Source organism: Chiloscyllium punctatum, chromosome 8 (assembly GCF_047496795.1).
Source record: "Chiloscyllium punctatum isolate Juve2018m chromosome 8, sChiPun1.3, whole genome shotgun sequence".
In the NCBI taxonomy this organism is placed as follows: domain Eukaryota; kingdom Metazoa; phylum Chordata; class Chondrichthyes; order Orectolobiformes; family Hemiscylliidae; genus Chiloscyllium; species Chiloscyllium punctatum.
Window position 1 is genome coordinate 27,370,139 of NC_092746.1, and position 18,228 is coordinate 27,388,366.

General features: G+C 37.6%; 1 protein-coding gene across 6 annotated transcripts in view; it reads left to right on the top strand.

Annotated features, from left to right (window-relative positions):
- Nucleotides 1-4,179: 4,179 nt before the first annotated feature.
- cdk6 (cyclin dependent kinase 6) overlaps nucleotides 4,180-18,228 on the top strand; it is a 251,069-nt gene continuing 237,020 nt past the window's right edge. The window contains exons 1-2 of one of the 6 annotated variants that reach the window (XM_072575262.1): nucleotides 4,180-4,348; nucleotides 6,573-6,892. In XM_072575262.1, the coding sequence (XP_072431363.1) occupies nucleotides 6,618-6,892 (275 nt within the window). In that variant the 5' untranslated portion in view covers nucleotides 4,180-4,348; nucleotides 6,573-6,617. Of the gene's footprint in view, nucleotides 4,349-5,073; nucleotides 5,091-5,292; nucleotides 5,411-5,693; nucleotides 5,736-6,025; nucleotides 6,298-6,572; nucleotides 6,893-18,228 lie in introns of those variants that run through there. The other 5 variants (XM_072575265.1, XM_072575263.1, XM_072575264.1 and 2 more) reach the window with 5 other exon arrangements.

An 18,228-nucleotide genomic window follows, 5' to 3' on the forward strand; every position in this document is an offset into this window, starting at 1 on the left:
AGTTACTAATTATTTTGAATGAGTTTGTCAAGGTGGACTGGGGTTGGGGTGGGGTTGGTGGGGGGGGGGAGATCAGAGGCGGGGCAGGTACAAAAACATGATCTTAAACGAAAACCTGTAATATTGATCTGTAACATATATGTTTTTCACTATACATCCAAATAGTTTTGAAAACTTACTAAGCATAGAAAAAATGAACAGGATTAAAGTAAATTGTCTCTATTAGATTATATAGGGATCATAAGTGCCAAAGCACAGATAATACTATGCATTAAAATGTGTCTTTATACTGATGAATTTATGTAAGTTTAATTGACTAATATCATTATTCATTATTAGAAACTTTATTTGGTGCTTTCAATACCAAAATTGTAAATTTAAATTATATATTCTACATTATGTATTTTAAAATGTTAATAAAATATTAATGGCTTATTTCATTATTCTTTGTGCTATGGATTACTTTTATATCGCGACATTAATGTATGTTTATATTTTATAGGTATATTATAGGAAATACTGTACAGAATGGAATTATAGGACCCCTTCGCTATTTAACATGGCTGTAATGCCAAAATCATGGATAGTGTTATACATCTCAAGTATACTCAAATATACACATACTACAATTCTTTAATAAAGAAATAATAGGTTTTCATAAATTAGTTACACAAAAGGCATCTTTCATGACATAATATTTCCATTTGTAATCATAATTATGACATAACAAAATATTAATTATAGAAATCTGATTTAAAACTTTAAGGAGAAAGAGTTTTCTGTATCTGCTGAGAGAACAATCAGCAGTGAAATCTGCTGAGTACAGTCAGCAGTGAAATCTGTTGAGTACAATCAGCAACGAAATCTGTTGAGTACAGTCATCAAATGAAATCTGCTGAGTACAGTCAGCAGTGAAATCTGCTGAGTGAAGAATTAACAGGGAAGCAAATGATTTGTACTCAAACTCCTTAACAATGAAGTTGAAAACCAAACACATCATTATAGCAATTTCGCCATCCTATTGGATCTAGCATTTTTTTAAATTTGATTTTCTTTACCTAATTGTTAAGAATATAAATAAAACAATTCAAATTGCTAAGTGCATTCAAGGTTTGTTTCACTATTAAATTGTTTATCCTCACTGCACAATGGATTAAAATTCTCTATTTTTTAAAATAAGCACTTATTTACATCCTGGATCTTTGGTCTCTGCAATAAAGTAACAACATCATCTAAAACATTTACAGCCATGGTTAGAAATATTATAAACTCTTAATAGCAATTCTAATGGAATTAATTTCAATCTGATCATTCCATAAGAATGTTAAAACAAAGTAGATATTGTAAATGTCTTTTTTAACACAGTGAAAAGCAATAGTAAGTTTACATCCACAATGTATGCTGTGAAGATATTTTAAGAAAGATTTATAAATAATACTTATGCAGTTTTGGCACCTTGGCTTTCTATGTTAATCATGCTATGTAGCTGCAACTTTCAACATATAGAAGGTAGAAAGCACATCACTAAGGTTTAATGTTAGAAAGCATATTGAACACTATTTGTTGTTTAATTTCAGCCGACAACTAAATTTTTACTTTTAAATGCATAGATTTTGATTTCAAATGGTATAAGAGTGAACATTCTGCTTTCTTTGAAAATTGTAAAGCATTCTAATAGCAACAAATAATTACAGCATTTTGAAAGTTCCAAATCAATAGATCAAACAATGTTATCAGCATATTTCAGACTACAAAGAGTCATTAATCCTATAAGAGTGTTCAGTTGCAATGTCACTGTCACTTTCCATGTTTGCTATTTTCTATTCTAAACAATTCTGAAAATGTTTCTGTAATTACTCTAAACGAGATTAAGCCTCTAGTTAATTCAATTCTGTAATAAGTATACACGTCAATGCTTTCTTTCATACTTAGTCATAAATAGTACACAAATCACATTTTTAATGTAACGTGCATGAAGGTAGCATTCCTTTTTCATGTTTCATTAATTTCAGAACTATTCCTCTTGTATATGAGATGTATGACATCTCTTGCCCTGAATTTAAGAACAGTATTGACCTTGCTCAAAAATCAACTGCCTTGTTGTTGGTTTTCAAATGAAAGGTCAATTAAATGTTCAATAATGTGGATAAACTGGAGGCTATGTTTTGAAATGCCAGACAAATAAAATATTTGGAATATACATGACACAATAAAGTCTATGATGGAATATAGCTTCATAATTTTATTACATGTTGAATATGTACAGATTTTATTGAACAGATATACTTATTTTATGAACAGTTAAGTATTATATTTCTTATTATGCGCTTTCAAGCATAATTTTTCAGGTTATTTTCTGAGCTTTTCTTATTTTCAAATTTGATTAGTTAATTAGCTACTTGCTCATTAGAAAGTCTTCTAATTGAAAAGAAGTGACATTGTTTTTCGAAACTTTTCAAAACCAAATGATATTAACAACTTCCAACAATAATCAGTTATTAAAGCAAGTTAATAACTATTTGTTATTCTATTTTACAAAAAGGATGAAACATTACATAAATTTTAGTGCTGCAACATTATGTAAAGATTATCATCTCTACTGATGAAAAATTGCTTTCCAAGTTGGATCAGTTTTAAAATATATTTGCTCTATGTATTAATATCAATTATATGAAATTTGTGTACAAATGTCTTTGACTCTGCTCTTTGCCTTTGGGAATCTGCCAGGATCTTTGTGGGGTAAAAGGAGGTGTGGGGGAATAAGCAGGAACTATACTGAAACATAACTTTGTCAGTATAGTTTTAGATGAATAAAACTTGTAAATGTACTTTTCACAGTATCTTTAGATCATATCGTAAATATACGTTAAAATCATTGTAATTAACTGTGATTCCATTGCAATAAGCAGTATATCATGATGTTTGAAAATTATGACTGTTTAAAAATTGCAAACCCCAAACACCACAATTCCTTTCAGAAATATCAAAAGTTTAAGACCTTAAAGAAAATAACACTTTCAGTTTTATCCATCTTTATAATTTTTAGTTCTAGCCATCAAATATTTAATGAAATATAAATCAGCAGGTATAACTAACCTAATAATGAGAAGATCAGTCATACTTAATGTTTGAATGCAATAATTATGTTAATATAAACATGAACAGAAACGTGTTAGTTTGTAATACATATTAATGTTGTATTTGTATCAGATTAAATCTTATTTAGTAAATCTTCAACTCATAAACATTTTCTAAATCAATGGAAGAGAAAGCTACATTCTAAGGAAATAATTATGCCTCTAAAGGTTGTTTTGAAAAACAGTACATTGTTTTTGTATATCTACTAGTTTCAACTAATGTCAATAATTCAACCATTGGATACATGCCTTGGATTTTAAATTGACTAATTTTTCACAGTTACTTACAAATTGCTAAAATAACATACCATAACTGTTTGCTACGATTTCAGGAATTTAAAATCATTACTAACTTTTCTTTTGTGTTTTACAAATTAGGTTTTTTTTCTGCACATTGCTACAGTCTTAGACAATTCATTTTCCTCCTCTCACTTTTCATTTTAACATTGTTGTAAACTGTAAAAGAGAAATCTAGAGAAAGACTTACCAAAACAAAAAACCTTTTGCCACAGGACTGTTGCATCGTGCCAGTTACAACGCATCTTTCAAAAAGGCGTAGATTCAGCTGATCTCTAAACTGTTGATTATTTTGAATAATTGCAACAGTAGGGTCAGGCTGGAATCTTGTTTCTGACTATATACACATATAAATCATCATGACACACAAATGAGCAATCTTCAAAGGGTTTTTTTTAGGAGAAATAAAGCGATTCACATTTCCTGGAATGGAGCAACTTTTAAACAAGTTCAAGATTTTCAATGCAGGTATTGATGTTTTACCCCGCGGTGGCCCCACTTGATTAGTGCAGTTTGGCCTCAATAACCTTAAAGATTTGAGTGTTCATGTAAATTAAGTAATGAACTGCAGTGTTTGAACTTAGAAAAATGCTCAATCTTTCTTCCAGAGTAAGCTAAATTTACATTATATGTGTGTAGTTTACCGCTGATGTTCTGAAACATAATCTATTGCCCTTTAAGTATTGTGGGTAAAAGAGTTGCTTTATGACAGACCCTTTGGACGTGTGGTTTGAAGAAAGTAAACGTTGTGTTGTAGGTTTAGTTCTGCCCCTGTTTACTGATTATCCGCGTAGCGTTAAAACTGGTTACTTTCACATCACTTTCGGGGGCAAGGGAAAAAAATCCTACACTTTTCAGGTTCGCAGCTGGCAACGTTGACAAGGGCAAATGAATTGGAAGTAACAGGATATGCGGTACGTATACATCGTGAACTTTATATCACTTTTGATTGTTGTTGGCATTATTCTGAACTTTGCAAGTTCACGATCATGACTGCTAATATACCGTTCGATTCCAATACTTTTTGTTAGCGAATGGAACAAAAGGGTCGGAATCCAGCGGGACATTAGCCAAGGATTTAACTGGCTTAAGTTTTCCAAAAGTTAACTGAGCTGAACCGTTAGCATGTTGTGATCCAGGAAACAGGATTGGAGTTTTTTTTTCTTTTTTTAATAAGGAGAAAGTGTGTTGGTGGTTGGTGGCGAGGAGAGGCGAGGGGGTGGGAGGGGAGAGGAAGTTTGTGTTGCGTTGTGTAGACCTTATGAGTTTCTTTTCCTTTCGAGGCTGTTGGAACTTGACAGTGAGAAACGAAAGGTTCATTGAGCGGAGAGTGCAAGAGAAAGAGAGAGAGAGAGAGAGAAAGTGAATGAGTGAGTTGGGAAGAGAAAAAGGCCAGGCGGCGTTTCGCCTTTGTTGTTTGAGGAATGCGGAAATGTTGATGCTCTGTGTCAACTGCTGAAGGGGGGTCACATTCAGGCGTCATGGGAAAGAAAAAGCAGCACCGCTGCTCTCTCTTTCTCTGACAAGGGCGAGAGGGGAACGAAATCCTCGGGATAAAAAAAGAGAGAAAGAGGCGGGGGGTGGTGGAGACAGACACTTTCCTTTCAGGATTTCTACACACACATGTATATATACTGTTCTGTTCGGCAAAGAAAGGTATATTTACTCGACAAGTTCTGCAGATTGCATGATCTGCGCCGATTTTTAAAAACTTTTGCGCGAATTGCAATCTCTCCTCCACACCAACCGCCCCCCCCCCACCATGGATTTCCCCGTTCACACGCTATAAAGTGTGCAGCATCTACCTGTGTGGCCCAGTCTGTTGGGATCAGGGCTGTCTGTCACATTGTACACTCGACTGTGGGGTTTTTTTTAAAAACTATTTTTATGTAAAAGGGCAGGGCTTGAGTTTGGCCATAGCTGTAATAACCGAAGCTGCGTCCCAGTGGGTGATCTCAATGCATGCTCAGTATCAGGTATATTGTTTTAATTCAATAACTCTTGGATTTTCGACAGCGTATTAAATATACATATGTAGTGTAAAATATATTTAAAGCTGCGTGGTGTTTTCAACGTGGGATCGTGACTCAGATATAAATATTCTGGGTGACAAATGCAATGGGGGAGACAGCACATGATTGCTGATAAATGTATTGTTCCCCTGATTTCAGCGTTTGTCCTGTGCCACACAGTTCCCCCCGCCCCCCACACACACCCCACACACAACACTGCCAAAAATCCCAGGAACCGTCGGCTCTGGAGAGCCGGCTGTCAAGTCTCGGTGACAGATCGAGATTTGAGGTAGGGGGGCGGGAAACGATAGCCTTTCTTTCTTTGTACCTGTTTTTATTTATAGAGGGGCAGCGGAAAGGCTGTCCGTTTCCCCAATCCCGTAGCGGATAAAATCCTACAGGAATTTTTCATTGTGTTGGGGTAGGAGGAATTCAGACACTAAGTCCACCCCCCATACCCCCGGACGATTAAAACTAAAGGCAGAGTGATTGACTGAAAATAAACTCCAGTACGGGGAGAAGTAAAGGGTGGGAGTTGAGGTGATCAAAGCTGCACCGGGGAGCTGGTTTGTTTAAGCTGGCGGCTGTCTGGCTGGGGATGAAAGTTTGAACTGCAATATTTGTTTTGTACACAATCTTTAGCCAGCAGCACGTGTTGAAGGTGGTCGCTGTGCGCATGCTTTGGAAAGTTGGGATCCCGGTCGGCGGCTGCAGTGAGCGGGAGACAGAGTGTGTGTGTGTGTCTCTCTCTCTGTGCATACCCGGGGGAGGGCTGCAGCTGCTCGCCCCATTAACCCATGTCGCCTCGCTGGGAACCGAGCTTTCGAGGCATCGCTGCGAAACTCTCAATGGTAGAGCGTCGCCCTCATGACTGGACCCATTAACTTTCTGTCAACTCGACTAACTCAAGTGTTGCTTAAAACCAAAAAGGAAGGAGGGAGGGGGGGATGGTGGAAGAGATTTTTTTTAAATTAAAAAAACCCAACTAGCTGACCATGCATTTTCATCTCAACTCCCCGCATTTGTTTGTTTTTCTTTAATCGTTTTGTGTTTTTGTTTGGGGGGGGGGGGGGGAGGTGAGTAGAAAACAATCATCCATCAGCCGCTCATTCTCTTCGCTTTCCAGATGTGATTGGCCCGACTCTCCTGTCCCCAAACTTGTTTCCGTCTGATGTGTGAAGGGGCAGCGCGGGGATCCGGAGCCGGAGCCGGCGCCATGGAGGGGAAAGAGGCGAGTTTCTCCGACCGCTACGAGCCGGTGGCCGAGATCGGGGAGGGGGCGTACGGCAAGGTCTACAAGGCCAGAGACAGGAACAACGAAGGTCGCTTCGTGGCTCTGAAGAAAGTGCGAGTTCAGACCGGCGAGGAAGGGATGCCTCTCTCCACCATCCGGGAGGTGGCTGTACTGAGGCAACTCGAGTCCTTCGAGCATCCCAACGTGGTCAGGTGAGGACGAGAGGGAGACACTGACAACTGAACTGGGGGAGGGGGGGTAACCTCACCACCTTCTATAATGCTGCACCCTCCCCTCGCCCACCACCCCTAATGGTACTGGGGAAACTCAATCTCCACAACCCGTAAGGTTGGAGGGGTGGAAATAGAGCTTAAAGTCACACCTTCGACATGTATCACTTCCCAGCCTGGAGCAAACCTGGGATTTTTTTTTGTGAAAGGACCCCGAGTTGTGTGAGATTTGTATTTGAATGCACACACACACACACTCACATATGCATTCACTGGTGGAAAAGTCAAACCGTGTCGTGTGGTCAGTCAGGTGCGAAAGCATCAAAAATGTTAATCAGTCCCACCCACAGAAACACTGCGCTTCCTCTAGCAGGCATTTATTGAAAAAGCACCAGTAAAACAAGCATCCCGGTCAAGTACGGAAGAGTTATTCCAACCTGCTCTGTAATATGCACTGCTTTAAACATTTTAGAAATATCTTGGGATGATTTGCCCATTCGAGTTCTAATTTAAAATGTGTCATAATTTAAATTTCATGCTTCACTAATTCAGATCATTTGCACGCGCGCTATTTGATATTCGGGGTATAAGTACTTGGGTGTAATTTCTATACTTTTTTTTACAAAGTACGTTTATTGCAACCCCCCCACCATTCAAAATACTTAAAGGCCAACATTTTAAAAGTGCCTGCCCGCATCATTTCAGGCAGTGCACGAGTCCAGAAAACACAAAGTTAATGCTGTGACATGGAGAACGTTTTGTGCAAATTAGGTGAAAATGCAACAAGTTTCTGATTCTCCGTCACACAAGAACTCTTGGTGACTCCCGGGGTGTCGGCGGTCTTTTTCCGAAGTTTACTTTATTTCAGAACTCCGGATTAATAATTGCAGGAGAGATGGACGCGTGGTGCTAATTTAAAGGGCATTCGGAAACCGGGGGCTGCTGAAGGTCTCGCGTAATTAAGCGCGAGAAGTGAGCGGGAAGGCGCCGCTTCTCCCTTTCCCGTCCGCTTTGGGGAGGGCTGCTTCCATCCCGTCTACTTTCATACCTAGCCTTACTGTCAATCTGGCCTCCTATTCACAAGAATTTCCACTGGACAAAGTGCCACCTTTTATCGTCCTGTAACGCGGCATGCACAAAAAAAATACGTCAATGAGTAATTGCCAAAGATAAGATTAATTTTAGCTGACATAGCTATTTAGGGAATTTCCCCAAAAGTCCTAATTTTAGGGACTCGTACTGAGTATTTTAGTTTAGAAAGGCCTTTTTTTGGAAACGTTTTGAGTACGTATGGGATGATTGTTAACATTTCTTTGTTTCAGTCTCCCTTCAATTCTTACTGTAAGGCAGAAGCACCAAAGCTTCTTTTGTTGGCGGTTTTCCTCATTTCATGTCATTTGCATTCAGCTGCAGAGTAGTTGTTACCTTTTGAATGCACATTTGGATTTTAATTTGATTATAGAAACCACCTTAAGTCACTTCTAGAATAGACGTTTTCATTTTCACTTGCAGCCAGAAGTTGGAAACTCCTACTGCCAAGAGATTTTTTTGGGGGGTGGAGAGTGCATAAAACAGTTTTTGGCTCTCCTTGTGAAATGCTTATTTTGTAATGGCTCATTTCATTGCAAATGACATAACCTTCTATTGACTCATCATCTATTCTAAGTTGAAAAATGTACTTCACTTCCTTTCACCATTAATTTTTATTTGTTGAAAAAAGGTGTTAATTCTTAAATTTTCACTTTTGTCTTTTATATAATCTAAGCAGAAGTTATTTTCTGCAAATATTTAAAGAGACAAAATTTTTGTTAAGTGCACGATGAACCAATTTTAATTTGTCTGGAAATATGGGATTTGATGCAAATCATATTGAGGACAGTCGTCACTTAAACATTAAGCCATAGTAAATGGGTCTCATTCAGTCTTCTCCTTCATCTTATTATAATAGGAGTTGATATATTTTCCTGGCAAAATAGTTACTCTTTCAAAATGAAAGGGAAGAGCCCAGTCGAAGGGAAAGAAGTCTTTTGAAACGTACGGAATTCTTTAGGTGCAAAATTGATTTCAATATACAGTATACATGTGGAATTATGCACAAGTATTCTGCTTGCTTGGAGCAAAAATGTACACCTAATTTATTTTATCTCTGTATTAATAGTGAATATAGGAAATCATATTGTATTTCCAGCAGTTTTGAGGAAATAGCATGCTTAGTTTTCATTCTAAAAGAAAGAAGAATGCACACTTACGTTGCAACTTTCATGATATTTGGATCTACAACTACTTAAACATAAAATGTAGGCACTAATGTAATATAGGAAACAGGGCAATAATTTGTTGCATGGGTCGAAAAACAGCCATAAGGTAATGATCAAATAATCTGGTTTAGTGATGTTGGTTGAAGAATAAACATTGAACAATGGGGTCATGTCTCCTGCTATTTTTCAAGTGTGGTAGGATTTTATGTCCAACTGAACAAAGATGGGACATTGATGTAATGCTTCATCTTCCGCGGGTGCAAGACTCTTATAGTGCTCAGTTGTAATCCAGTTGATGTAATCGACACTCCAACCTTCTGAGTCAACAGGGGATATGCTACCAACTGAACCATGGCTGACACATTTTTTGGATCTGGGTTGACTTCCCCCTTGATCTCAGAGCTCCCAAGTAATTTCAGAATTCAGTTCTGGAGGTAATTGGATTTGTGGTTATATTGAATCATAGAATTCCCACGTTGTGGAAACAGGCCATTCAGCCTATCGAGTCCACACCAATCCTCTGAAGAGCATCCCACCCAAACAATCTTACTGGTTTACAAATAAAAATGAATAGGAAGATAAAATTATACTACATCGTGTAGGAGGAGTTCACTTTAGACTGTTGTTTATTCTATTTGGTTAAATTACATGGAATGTTGATCTGTATTTGGCCTGAGCAAATAGGAGGCAAGTGGGAGAGAGGTGCAAATATTGGGAAAGGACAAGCAAGTTCACCAGGGCTAAAATCAGCAGCCCTGAATGCTCTTTATATTTTTTAACCATTCAGGTTGAAGTTACAGCATTAAGAGTCTGTCAGATATGGAATGTTAAGACTTGTGTAAATGCAATAGAGCAAGAAAATGAGGCATGCAAAGTTAGTGAGAGATAGAAAATGAATGAAAAAAGCCCACAGGGTATTTTAAAGATAAATGGAGTGCTTAAAGAGTTGTAAAGAAAAGAAACATGCTTTGAGAGCCAAAAGAAAAACTTGAAGACATGAAGAGTGGAAATAAGCATCGAGAAAGAGTGTTAGAGATATAAAGTAGGCATGAAGAGGCACTGTTTTGTGAAGAGATTGTATACAAAATAATGCTATGAGAGAAAAATTGGTAACTCTTCATAATTGAGCAAAAACCATTTCTGTGATCTTAGAAGCATTCAATCAGGTGTGTCTATGTTTTGTAGGCTTCTCCTCTGGATATGACCGGACACTTGGCAACCTACACTATATTTGTGATACTTCATGCAGATATTTCATCAGATTTATGTTATAATTTTTCTAAGATAGTGTACACAAATATTCAGCTAGCTCTCACGACAACTTGCTTTAGCAAAATATTTTTGTCAAGTTCATTGTACCATTGGATGTCTTGCAGTAATGCATTTGTCAGTAACTTATTATTATTCTTTTACTCAAAAAAAATTACAAATCAGAACAGCTGACATTACTGAATGAACATGACATCTGTAGATCATTTAAGATCAGAGGAAAATAAAATTTAACTTGTATTAGCTTTGATAATTAAATTTAACCACTATCACAATATACAATGTAGATTTAATAAAGTAAATGCATTTTCTTATTAATTTAATGAGCAAATTCTAGTTACTTTTATGTTTGTAAATTCATTGGAGAAATGTGAAGCCAACTTGTTCATTTAGCTTTCGGTGTGCATTGTATTTAAAAAGAGATTGAGTCTCCAATTGATAAATACCTTCTACCTAATGTTTAAACTAATTGATAAAGGTTAATGTATTTTAGTTGAAAATCAGATCTGCTCTAATCTTGAGAACTGATCCTTTAAATTGTGTAATATGGCTACGAAAAATGAGGAAAGCTAGAGAATTATAAACCAATTATCCGAACATTTAGCATTCTGGACACAGCAACAGAACCCCTCGTAAATTTTTAGCTGACCAGAAATAGCCATCAGGGATTTCTGATAGGAAAGCAATGTCTGATGAACCTGTTTAATTTTTTTTAAATGAGAAAATTAACTGGCATAGCAGACAGAGAAATTCTAAATTTATTTTAGCTTATTTTCTAATCAATCTGTTCAAAGATGTTGTTATGCACCCCTGAAACAGGTGGGACTTGAACCTGGGCCTCTTGGCTGAAAGGTAGGGAACTACCATTGTATCATAAGATCCCTTACAGGGACAGTCTACGAATGTCATTTGCGTGGGTTCTAGGAAGTATTTTATTAAAATCCCTCAGCAGAGGCTGTTAACTAAGGGTGAATCTTATTAAAGTTGAATTATTGATCTGGTTAGGAAATTGAGTAGCAAGACATAGGGTGAGGACAGTTGGCAGGTACTCTGATAGCATGTGACCGGTGGTGTTCTGCAAGGATGCATGTTGGGATCTCATTGCATTTATTAAAGACCTAACTGAGAAAGTCACATAACCAAGTCTTTTGATACAAAGATTGACATTGTACACAGTTAAGATAAAGACACAAAATTACAACAATATTAATAGATTGTGAATGGGCAGAATGTAGTAAATGCATTTCAACCTATTGGCATATGAGATCATCCAATTTGAATCTTAAAAATTAGACCCGGCTATTTTCTAAGTGGTGAAAATCTAGAAATAATGAAAATCCGAAGGCATGGGGTTACAGTGAGGGATGGTTGAGGGTGGAGAGGGATGAGCATGTTTTGGAATGACCAGCTACATGGATGATTAAAATGTCTGCAACTTAAGTATGTAGTCAAAAGGCTCCCAGAATGCTAACCTTTATATCTAGTGGACTATGACATGATGGGATCGATTATTATGCTTCAAGTCGTGTTATTTTACCCCTGATTATGCCACATCTGGTGTATAATGAGAAGCTCTCGATACCACAATTTAGGAAGTTTGGAATTGATTGGTACACTACATAGATTTGTTAGAATGGTAAAGTGATTCCCATAGAAATGTTCTGGAAATCTGCAGACCTAAACTGTCTTCATCAAGTTTTATAAGTGACTTAATAAGGTTTTAAATTGAAACTGGTTTAATAGTAATAAATTGAATGCTATCAACACATTAATAACTTCCCCAGCACTTTGAACCATTCTAATTCTAAGCATCACGACTAATGGTTGCAAAGCTCCAGACAAGAATAAAAATTCACTATTTAATAGCTCTTTGTATCAATCATATGGTATGCTAATCTTTTGAGGAATAACTTGTTTTTAAAGTATGTATGGACAGTGATAGATGTAGCATTTGTATCTTAAGAGATCAAGGAATATGGGGGAAAGCGGGATTAGGATATCGAGCTCAATGATCAGCCATAATCACATTGAATGACAGAGCAGGCTTGAATTCAAATGATCTATTCCTGCTCCTATCTGTTACGTTTCTAGGCTTGAATTTTACCCAATGGAAACCACTCTGGAGAACATTTGTCTATAATTATCCTTTAATTATCATTTTTTAAATTCATATCACGTTATTAATGTTGTTAAAAGATCCATCAAATAATCCTACTAACAGTTTTGATTGATTAGACACCAATAGTGTAGAGTACTGATTGGATAAAGTAACTCAATCCCTTACACATTATTTTCAGAAACAGACCACTTTTACACTTGGGAGGCATACCTACCTCATTAATATCAATTTTCCCAAAAAATATAAATTTTCCCAAAGCCATTATGAAAATAACTTGTGCATTTTTTTTCTTATTCGTGGGTCGAGAGTGTGTTGCTGGGAAAGCACAGCAGGTTAGGCAGCAGCCGAGGAGCAGGAAAATCGACGTTTCGGGCATAAGCACTTCATAGTTTTATTATTATGATTATCTCTTATAGTTGGATAGAGGTCAATGATCACTATTTCATTTAAAAGGCATTCTTAAATGAAATAAGTTTGAAAAACATTGGACTAATGTTTGAGGAAAGGTTACACAACACGGATATACCCAGAGATTCTTCTTGTTTAAAAGATGATTTTGATTAATTTTTCATGATGTTAAGGGGAATTGATGACGTTGATGGAGTGAAATTATTTTTGCTGGTTATAAAGCCTAGGATTGGGGACATGGCCTAAAAGTTAGAACCCGACCTTTCAACAGTAAAATTAGGAAACTCTTTGACACACAAGGTGTCATATCTTCCAGGTTATAAGTTAGAAATAATCACACTATGGAATCAAAATTCTGGAACTTCTTGACATGTATTTCTTTTAGTTCTCCATGTGGCTGGTGACTGTACTGTTATACGTTGCAATGACTATAGTGCAGCAGTCAGGATATATGTTCACACAAGTTTTTTCCTAGCTGAATACTATAACAGTGTAATGTAAAATGTGGCAAAGTTTGGAATTCTTCTCCAAAAGCGGCACTTCATACTGTCAGTTGTTAAGTTTCAAGGCAATTGATTAACTTTTGACATCCAGAATTGTTAAAGGATGTGGGACAAAAGTGGGTGGCTACCCGAAGTTGAATCCTGAAATACCAAATCAACCATTGTCTCGATGAACTGTAGAACAGGCTCATGGGACTAACTGGCTTAGTCACATTTCTAGAAACAATATCAACATTATTGCAGTTTGGTATTATATTTCATTACTTACTGCTCAGAAGTGAAACATAGGGCAAATTGCACTTGTTGAATTTGTCAAATTAACTGAATTTACAGGATCTTTAAAGAGGATTGTTAGCAGTACGTTGTTTAAAAATGGAAGTGATATAAATGTTAAAAAAAGAGACTTTGTTTGTTTGTTTTAAGGTTAGAACTTGTTAAAGCATCTCGGGTAATGTGGCACTGATGTTTAACATTGCATTTTTGGGTATTTGAAGTCAAGAGAGATTGTGAAGTTATATACCACTCTAAATACTGTTCATTGTGTCCATAACTTACAGTATTGGCAGCAGTGCTATTTGCATTAAGCATAAGTTGTTGTAGTCGCAGAGTGTGGTGCTGGAAAAGCACTGCCATGTTGATGAATTCCTGATGAAGAGCCTATGCTCAAAATGTTAATTCTCCTGCTCCTCTAATGCCCTCTGACCGGTTGTGCTTTTCCAGCACCACACTCTTCGACTCTGATCTCCAACATCTGCAGTGCTCGTTGTCTCCCATAAATCATTGTTGACCTAGTTTGTATTTAATTAGTTCTTTTAAAAAAGTTTGTTTTTTTGATGTTGGGTGCAATGCTAAGATAACAAGCACATTTGGCTGAATCTTTATCTACAGTACAAATGAAAATTAACTGTCCTGAATTAGCTTTCACATTTCTATAAGGCTATATAATTTGAATTGCAAAATTTTACAGCTCTGTGACATATTCTCCAAATCATTTCTTAAACGTAAAGGGAGTTCATTTTTCTTTTGATCATTTCCAATATTATTGTCCAATATAATTTTTGATTTTTCTCTGTTCTGCATAGTGTGGCTCAATATGAGTGAAGCAGAGTGAAATGTTCATTTTAACAATAACAATCATAAAATTTGTCATTATCAGCTTGTATGCAGTTTACAATGTTGCATAATGCATTTCTCTAAAAGTATCCAAAGACTTACGGTACAGTGATAAAGGGTGCATCCAAAAGAATGCTGTATAAATATCAATGTAATAATAGTACTGCTATAAAGATTTGAGATGAGTATGTTTCATGTTTTGTTGCATGTTCAGATGGTGTCACAGTTGTAAAACAAAACAGAAAATATTGACAGCAATGGAAATGAAAGTTGAGAGATGTGAAATGAGCTGCTGATTCATCCATTTTACATTATTGCTCCAATCATTGTGTTTCAGGGATGTAAATTTATCTTGGAATTCAAATGAACCAGCATGTTTTGGAAAAGCATTTTGCTTGCATTTTCCAGTTTCTTTGGGACACCTTGAAATTAGTCTCTAACTTGTTACAGAAAGATAAAACAATTAGGTCTTGTGACACTAAGTGAGCACATGATGCTAGATTTTCAACTCCCCCTCCTTATCCACTTATTAATTAAAAAAACCGAAATATCTGCAGTTTGTTTGTGACTCTCTCTCAAATTCCCTGTTTAAGATAATCTAATTTTTATAAGTGCCCATTTCTTAAATATAAAGCAGTCCCTTCAAAAGATGTTTACCAGCAACAAAAAGAGGAACTCAACTACATCATGTTGACTATAGCTGCACTTTAGCAGAGCTCTACTACTTTAATTACACGATAAATACTTCTGTTCTTGTAGGATAGTTGATTCTCTAACTTAAAAGAACATCGAACAGCACAGCACAGGCCCTTGAGCCTTTAATGTTGTGCTGACCTTTTTTGCACCTCTACGATCAAACTAATCGAGGTATACTTCATTTTACTATCATCCACGTGCCTATTCAAGAGTTGCTTAAATGAACCTAATGTATCTGACTGTGCTATCGCTGCTGGTAGTGCATTCCATGCACCAAGCACTTTCCACGTAAAGAACCTGCCTATGACATCTCCCCTAAACCTTTCTCCAATCACCTTTAAAATTATGCCCCCTTGTGATGTCTCTGACTATTCACTCTGTCTATGCCTCTTATCTTATTTGCCTCTAACAAGTCACCTCTCATCCTCCTTCTCTCCAGTGGGAAAAGCCTTATCTCCCTCAACCTTTCTGCATAAGACATGCCCTCCAGTCCAGGCAGCATCCTGGTAAATCTCCTCTGCACCCTCTCTAAAGCTTTCACATCCTACAATGAGGCAACCAGAACTGAACACGATATTCCAGGTGTGGTCTAACGAGGCTCTATACACTGCAGCATAACCTTGCAGCTTTTAAACTCAATCCCCCGGCTAATGAAAGCCAACACACCATACGCCTTTTTAACAACCCTATCAACTTGGTTGGCAGCTTTGTGGGATCTATGGACGTGGACCCCAACATCCCTCTGTGCCTCTACACTGCCAAGAATCCTGCTTTTAACCCTGTATTCTGCATTCAAATTAAACCTTCCAAAATGAATCACTTCACACTTTTCCTAGTTAAACTCCATCTGCCACTTAACAGCCCAGCTCTGTATTCTGTCAACATCCCGTTGCAACTCACAACAGCCTTCCGCACTATCCACCACTCCACCAACTTTTATGTCATAAGCAAACTTACTACCCAAACCTTCCAGCTCCTCATCCAAATCATTTATAAAAATCACAGAGCAGAAAGCCCAGAACAGATCCCTGAGGAACACCAGTGGTCACTGAGCTCCAGGTTGAATACTTTCCGTCTACTACCACCCTCTGTCTTCTATTGGCCAGCCAATTCTGTTTCCAGACAGCCAAATTTCCCTGTATCCTTTGCCTCCTTACTTTCTGAATGAGCCTACCTTGGGGAACCTTCTCAACTGCCTTCCTAAAATCCATGTACACCACATGCACTGCTCTATCTTCATCAGTATGTTTTGCCACATTCTTAAAGAATTCAAAAATGCTTGAGAGGCATGACCTGCCCCTCACAAAGCCATGCTGACTATTTCTAATCAGACTGTATTATTCCAAGTAATCATAAATCTTGTCTCTCAGAATCCTCTCCAATAACTTACCGACTGCAGACATAAGACTGACTGGTCTGTAATTCCCAGGATTATCCCTATACTGTTTCCTGAACAAGGGGATAACATTTACTACCCTCCAATCATCCTGCACTACTCAAGTGGACAGTGAGGATGCAAAGATCTTCACTAAAGACCCAGCAATTTCTTCCTGTAGTAACCTTGGGTATATCCTCCTTCTTAACATCAATCACCTGTTCCAGCATGTCAGCTCGTTTCATGCTGTCCTCACAAACAACAAGGTCCCTCTCAGTAGTGAATACTGAATTAAAGTATTCATTTAAGAATCTCCCCTACCTTGTCTGATTCCAGGCACCAGTTCCCTCTTGTATCACTCTGGCCATCCTCTTGTTCCTCACGTAAGTGTAGAATGCTTTAGGGTTTTCCTTAATCCTACCCATTAAAGCTTTTTCATGCTGCCTTCTAGCTCTCCTAAGTCCATTCTTCAGTTCCTTCCTGGCTACCTTTTAACCCTCTAGAGCCCTGTATGATCCTTACTACCTCAACCTTAAGTAAGCTTCCTTCTTCCTCTTGACTATGTTCCACATCCCTTGTTACCCAAGGTTCCTTCATCCTACTATCTCTTTCTTGCATCCAGTGGGACAAAGCTATCCAGCACTCTCAGCAAGTGCTCCCAAAAGAACCTCCATATTTCTGTTGTGCTTTTTCCTGAGAACATCTGTTCCCAATGTAGGTGCCCCAGTTGCTACCTCCTAGCATTGCAATTCCCCCTTCCCCAATTAGATACTTTCTGATAGCTTCTGCTCCTATCACTGTCCATGACTATAGTAAAGGTCAGGGAGTTGTGATCAATATCACTGAAATGCCTTCCCATCGAGAGATCTGACACCTGGCCTGGTTCGTTGCCAAGCACCAAATCCAATATGGCCTCCCCTCTAGTCAGCATATCTACATATTTGAGTGAGGAATCCTTCCTGGACACACCTGACAAAAATTGCTCCATCCAAACTATTTTGAACTAAGGAGGTTCCAATCAATATTAGGGAAGTTAAAGTCACCCAGGACAGCAACCCTGTTACTTCCACACCTATCCAAAATCTGCCTCCCAATCTGCTTCTCAGTGTCTCTGTTGCTGTTGGGGGGAGGAGGTCTGTACAAAACTCCCAATGAAGTGACTGCTTCTTTGCTGTTTCTGGCTTGCACCCATACTGACTCAGTAAACAAACACTCCTCGACAACCTCCCTTTCTGCAGCTATGATACTATCCCTGATTAAGCAATGCCACTCTCTGTGAAGAAAGACCAAGACTTCGCTGTACAAATTTTAAACCTCATTTTTACTAAGTACTTTCCCTTGTAAAACACAATGAATTAAATGAAATAAGACAAGTTCTTATCACCAATCTTGTAACACAAGATCGAATTTTCTATCATGATACTTGTTACAAGTACAAGTGAATTGCGTTGAAAACTGAACAGCTCAGTCTAGCTTCTGAAGCATAGCACAAGCCAAATGGTGCATCAAGCATTTAATAAATCATGGCTTTAGGCTATACTGTTAAACACCCTTTGTGCTTTATTAACTTTGCTGTT